General features: G+C 30.8%; 1 protein-coding gene across 1 annotated transcript in view; it reads left to right on the forward strand.

The window, feature by feature from the left end:
* Positions 1–1,605: 1,605 nt before the first annotated feature.
* Positions 1,606–5,897, forward strand: part of Keap1 (kelch like ECH associated protein 1) — a gene marked incomplete in the record, with an annotated part of 19,446 nt that continues 15,154 nt past the window's right edge. The window contains 1 exon segment of the mRNA XM_067048681.1: positions 1,606–2,030. Within this exon segment, the coding sequence (XP_066904782.1) occupies positions 1,914–2,030 (117 nt within the window).

The following is a 5,897-nucleotide window of genomic DNA, read 5'->3' on the forward strand; positions in this document are numbered from 1 at the left end:
GTGAACATGTAAACTTGGAATACCATCATCTGGCATTTTGGCAATGTCATCAGCTCAAAGCAGTCTTGCTAGCTTGTGTTTCATTACATATATATCCCCAAACAGACCGTAGATCTCCCTGTTCCTCCTCCTTCAATTCTAACTGTAACTGGTCCAAAGAATCCGCTGATGGGGCGGCGAAAATTTACAATAAATAATAATAATATCTTGTAAAAATTTGAACCATTATATTTCATGACTTTTTTTATTTATATTCTGTACAAATATGATAAACACACGATCAGTATGTTTGATCTTGCCAAAACTCGAAACATGCCCGGTAGAACTAAAGGGCACCTGTAGCTAGTGAATGTTACCTCCAACTTTACCTTGGGAGAGAATGATTCTCTCATAACGGTATATTGTTTGGTAAACAAGGGTACCACACGATGCAGAATTTTATCAAGTGTCTAGGGAGATTCTTATATTCAGTGTGATCTTTCAAACCCAATTCCTTTTACAGCTAAAATGAGGTCCCAGACGAATTTCTCCACCAAATCCATTCTCTTTTATTGTTTAGTTCATTTTATAGCACATCACAAAATTCACATACAAAGTCACGGCACAATTTGTGCAAAATGTTATTCACTTCAACATGGGAGGGCCTTAACCACGCGTTCGTTTCCATGGTTTGTCACCCAACTGGAGCAAGTGGTCTATCGACGTGAGAACGGGTACTGGCCTAGTGAGCTGGCTTCCAATTCGGCCCTTCAACTGTCCACAGCCGGACTTTATACTGACCTTGTGTAATTGCGGCTTAAGAACAGGTCTACTGAGGGTCTTCTAGTGGAAACATTTCGTGGGGCGGGAAATGGCCGAACTTCTCAAGTGTTTGCTGAGACCGAAATGTCTACCTGTTGGCCTTCATGATTAGCAAGCTTGTCTCGAAGAGAATTTTTTTTTTCCACAACTTATAACTGATCATAGACTGGTGAAGTGATCCACATTCTCAAATTTATACTGACCTAATTCCACCGGTTCTAGAACGTCCAATTCTGATTCAGGTCTTAAACGCATGTATTGGTCTTCTTATGGAAACTCATTCCCATAGCAACCGCTGATTCGACTTGAAAAGTTTAAAAAAGGCTCAAAGGATCGAGCAACTAGGTCTATGTCATCCACAAAACCAAATATTTGCACCAGATTGCTGAAAATGGAGTCGCCAGTCTGAATTTGTTTTTTCCTTTTAACTTCACGCACAGTATATTTTGACTTTTGTCCTAAGGCGGGGTGTGTTTTTTGTTACACAGCCATAAAATATACACTGTCTAGCTATTTTTGTATGTAATATTTTCTCAGACCTTAATTGTCTAAGAATAAAGTTATTTCGCAATGGGGGAAAAAATGAATAAAATGTAACAAATATGTTGAGTGTATCTAGACTTTTCTTTCTAACTATACGATACGAATTCATTACCAAATGGATTATGAAAAGAAAATTTGATAATATAAAAAAACATTGGGAACGATATTTTTAGTAAATGTCAAACAATTGGTAGTAATACTTATTCGTAGGAATTATCAATGAAATTGGAACGAGATAAGGAATGGAGTTTAGTTGACAAGTTTTGCCTCCAGTCAACACTGTTATCGTGAAAGGTTTTATAGTTTTGGTGGTTATATTCTCGATTACAGTTGCAAAAATTAAGTTCTGTCATTTTTCATATCGTTTTATTTTATGATTAAGTTTCGTAAAAAAAATAAAACAATTAGCTAAAATGTCTAAAAACACAGTTTCAATTTTGTGGTTATCCCAGTTCAGTTATAGAAAATATGGTTATCACTGTGTTCATAAACCTTTCAGTTTCATAAAAGCTACTAGTTGAATATAAAGACTATGTTTTATATATAGTTAAATGTGAATTTTTGTAAATATGGCAGAAGAACCCAACTATGATTCAAACTATGAATTAAAACATGAATCTGGGAAGAGTATAGATATTGGAGACATGACATTTAATATGACAAATTATCACAAAGATGTTTTAAAGGTAAAGAAAGGAAATAACTTTTTTGTTTTCATAATTGTTCTGTGAGAATTTAAATTTGTAACACATATTACATTTGCAATTTTGAAGTTCAGGTTTAAATGTGTCTTAAGACAGAGTTTGGAAAAAATTAGCTATAGTTGAAACTAATAGCTAAAATTGTCGTGGAAACAATATTTATTTATTAATGTTTAATTCATTAATAAGGGTCGTATCTATGACAATTTTAGCTGTTAAACTATAGCTAAGTTTTTCCCATCTCTGGTCTCAGACTACTTACTAACCTTAATTCATAAATTTAAATTACTTACAGTTGATTATTTGACAAATAATTTAATCCAGAGTAATAGAAAAAAACAAACAGTTTATTCATATTTCATTTTTATTTATATACTATATATATATCATGACAATATTTTATATTGTTAAAAACACTTTGTAACATTTATTGAGAATCAATTATATCAAAGTCTTACGGTGTTAAAAATATAATATATTTCATTTAAATATTAAAAAATTAGATCTCTGTAAATTTCGAGATATATAATTGATTTTTTTGATGTTATTTAAAAAACAAAATGAAATTAATTTAATAATTATTGTTTATATGATATGAGAAAAACATGTATTAGGTGGAGTGGGGGATGTGACAAGTCATGTCATATGAATCAGCATATTGAAATTTGTTTTCTTATCATAGATCATTTTAGATTGAAATAGGTAGCTCCTATTTAAATGACTCTTTGATTAAATGATTTTTCATCATTAAGTTATTTTTGGGCAGCAGGATTAATGTGCTTACATTAATGCTTAATAAACTTTTAAAATTTAATTTTTAACCATTCACCTTGCTTTATTTTAATAATACTTGAAGACTTTTAAAATTATTTAAAGTTTTTATCTTTAATAATGATATGAATATTGAATATTACAATTTATTATTTTAATTTAGGTCTAAAGCAAAAAATAATATAAATATAACAAGATGGTCAGGGTTGTGGTCAAAAAAAGAACAAATAGTTTATAACTATTTTAATGTCCGACGTTCTGCCCCACTTTGCAGGGCTTCATCAGGGCTAAAAAGATATTAAAAAAAACCTGAAAATATTACAACAATAAGATACAATAAGGTAATTTAAGCTAGGATAAATATTATGTAAAAAATAAAGTGATAAGGAATTACGTATAAATAAAAGGAAGGAAGACATAAAATAGTATCAATATGTCTTCCTTCCTTTTATTTATATGTAATTTCTTATCACTTTATTTTTACATATTTTTCCTAGCTTAAATTACCTTATTGTATCTTGTTGTAATATTCTCAGTTTTTTTTTTCTTTTGTATCTTTTTAGCCCTGATGAAGCCCTGCAAAGTGGGGCGGAACGTCGGACATTTAAATAAATAGTTATAAACTATTTGTTATTTTTTTGACCTCAACCATGACCATCTTATATTTAAATTTTTACGGTCAACTATATATACATATAAAAAATAATATAGTTTAAAGTTGGACTCCACTAAACCGCAATTAATTTGCCAGTTTGTATTCGTTCTATTAGTATAGGACATGTAAATCACTTTTTTCGAGTCGGTATTGCATATAAAAATTTGCTGTCCTAACTGTAAACAGTATCTGTTAAGGCGGCCACTGATGATCACTCAAAATGGAACAGTGAAGTGGACTGATGATTGAAGACGACTTTAAGACCCCACTGATAATCTCTCCATTCCATCGTTCCATTTTCTTACTAACAGTGATTTATGCTCACATTTAACACGTCAACATATATTTTATAACATTTTATACATATTAAATATACACTACAAATATTTCAATTTAAAGATTTAATATAACTTTAAAGAATTATTGGGGAGATTAATGGGATCTATATAGTACCTCTACAATTACAAGAGCATTAAATAATTTAAGATTTAATAATTTTAGTTATTTAATTAAATTAATTAATTTATAATGAATCAAACAGTAAAAATTTAAGTTATTCATATCAATAATTTTGTAACATATTATGTCCAATCAATTTCATAAATTTGAATTATCCTATATTTACTGAGCTACAGTTTTTATTATTATTAGTATAGCATAGCTGCAAACTGTAATAACTGGGCAGTCCATCCTTCCACAGCATCAGTTTTCCACACTCACGCTTGTTTGGATTTTGACCTGATGTGATGGAGTTTGAGACTGATGAAATTCTAGCTACTTCATTTCTCAATAAAAATTCTCTCTGAATTTCTCCCTCATGGTTATTCCACATTTTATTTGACGTGGAGCGGTTGGAGTTGAGTGATCGTTGGTGATCCCCTTAAGATTAAGTATTAATATTGACATGGTTTCCTTGGGTATAACTATGAAAAACATATATATTAGAAATATAATAGATTATGTGACCTTAATAGGGCGAGTACCTTAAATGAGACTTGGTAAAGTTTTGCTATTAAACTAAAACAAGTTCTAAGTCATGATGTTGACCATTATATAAATCTGCACTCACCATCAAACAAATCGCAACACCTACAAAATCTTAAGATTTTTTATAGTTTTAGAGCATAACTCATGTTTTATTTTATTTATAATAATATAATTAGTTCTATGAGAAACATTAGGATTTAATCATATAATCATTACTTACTATTTGTCAACGAACTAAGGTTTAAATGAGAATATGGTTGGGGGGTGCTGTTAAAATATAACACAATTAAGTTGAAGTAGTTAATTCAACGATTAAATAAGTTTATTTAATCGTGCCAACGTTTCGGCCAGAATTTCTAGCCTTCATCAAGGCTGTTAGCTTGAAATCTTACTAACAAGTCAACATTGGGGCAATTAAATAAGTTATTTCACCTTATTTGTGTCATATTTTGACCGCACCTCCAACCATCTTCTCTTCGTATAAGTCATCCACGGTCAACTATCTCTCATGATTTTATGGTTTGATTTCAATTCCAACTTTAACCTATTTTTACTATTTGTTTGTTCAATACCTCAAATTATTTCATTTCTCTTTATTCTGTGTTTCATTTGTGTGACAATGAGTCACTTAAGTTATGATTCTTTAGCAAGAAGTAAAATCTTTGCCTATCGATATCGCCTTGGTTTTTGTTAATCTACAATTTTAATGGCCACAAAAAGGTACAGAAAGACTGGAACAAGCAAATTCAAGTTATCCAGAAGTCACCTATTCCATTGATAACTCTTTAATTAAAGTGCAAGTACTCAGAGGAAACTCAGTTCAACAGCTTCTAACAATAGATAGTTGGTTTGTATTTGGTGGATATCTATTTCAGAATCACCTGTGGATATCTATTTCAGAATCAACTGTTTGAAGAAGTCTGTGAGCAAGAAGACTTGTGAAAGTTCCCTTGTTTCTGTTGAATACTGTAAGAAGGTACTGTGAAAGAGAGACTAGGATTTGCTTGAAAACATCAGTAGGAATGGAAAAATGTCCTATTTACTGACAATGAGAAAAAGAGAGGTACCCTTAAAAGTCTAGATGGCTATAACAGAGTTTGGAGAACAGTATAGTCACTGCTGTATGACATTAATTACGAAATTTGGAGTGGCTCAACCATGTTCTGTTGAGGAACACGCCAATTTGGTTCGAAATCAAAATTTCTAGCGGTGATTTTTTTTTTTTTTACGGGTATAGGCTTTATTCATTTGTTAATTTTATGGAGAATACTTCCTCATAGCTCTGCCCTTTGGTTTCACCCAGATCCGATTTCCATCAACATCTGATTCTTATTGATTTCTGGAATGATCTTCTGTAATAATTAATTTTCTATTTTCACTTGAAGATAAGGACTTAGTTTTAGTAATTTCAATATAAAATAAATTCACAATACTTAGAC

Source organism: Halyomorpha halys, unplaced genomic scaffold (genome assembly GCF_000696795.3).
Source record: "Halyomorpha halys isolate HHAL.00 unplaced genomic scaffold, Hhal_1.1 Scaffold355.1, whole genome shotgun sequence".
In the NCBI taxonomy this organism is placed as follows: Eukaryota; Metazoa; Arthropoda; class Insecta; order Hemiptera; family Pentatomidae; genus Halyomorpha; species Halyomorpha halys.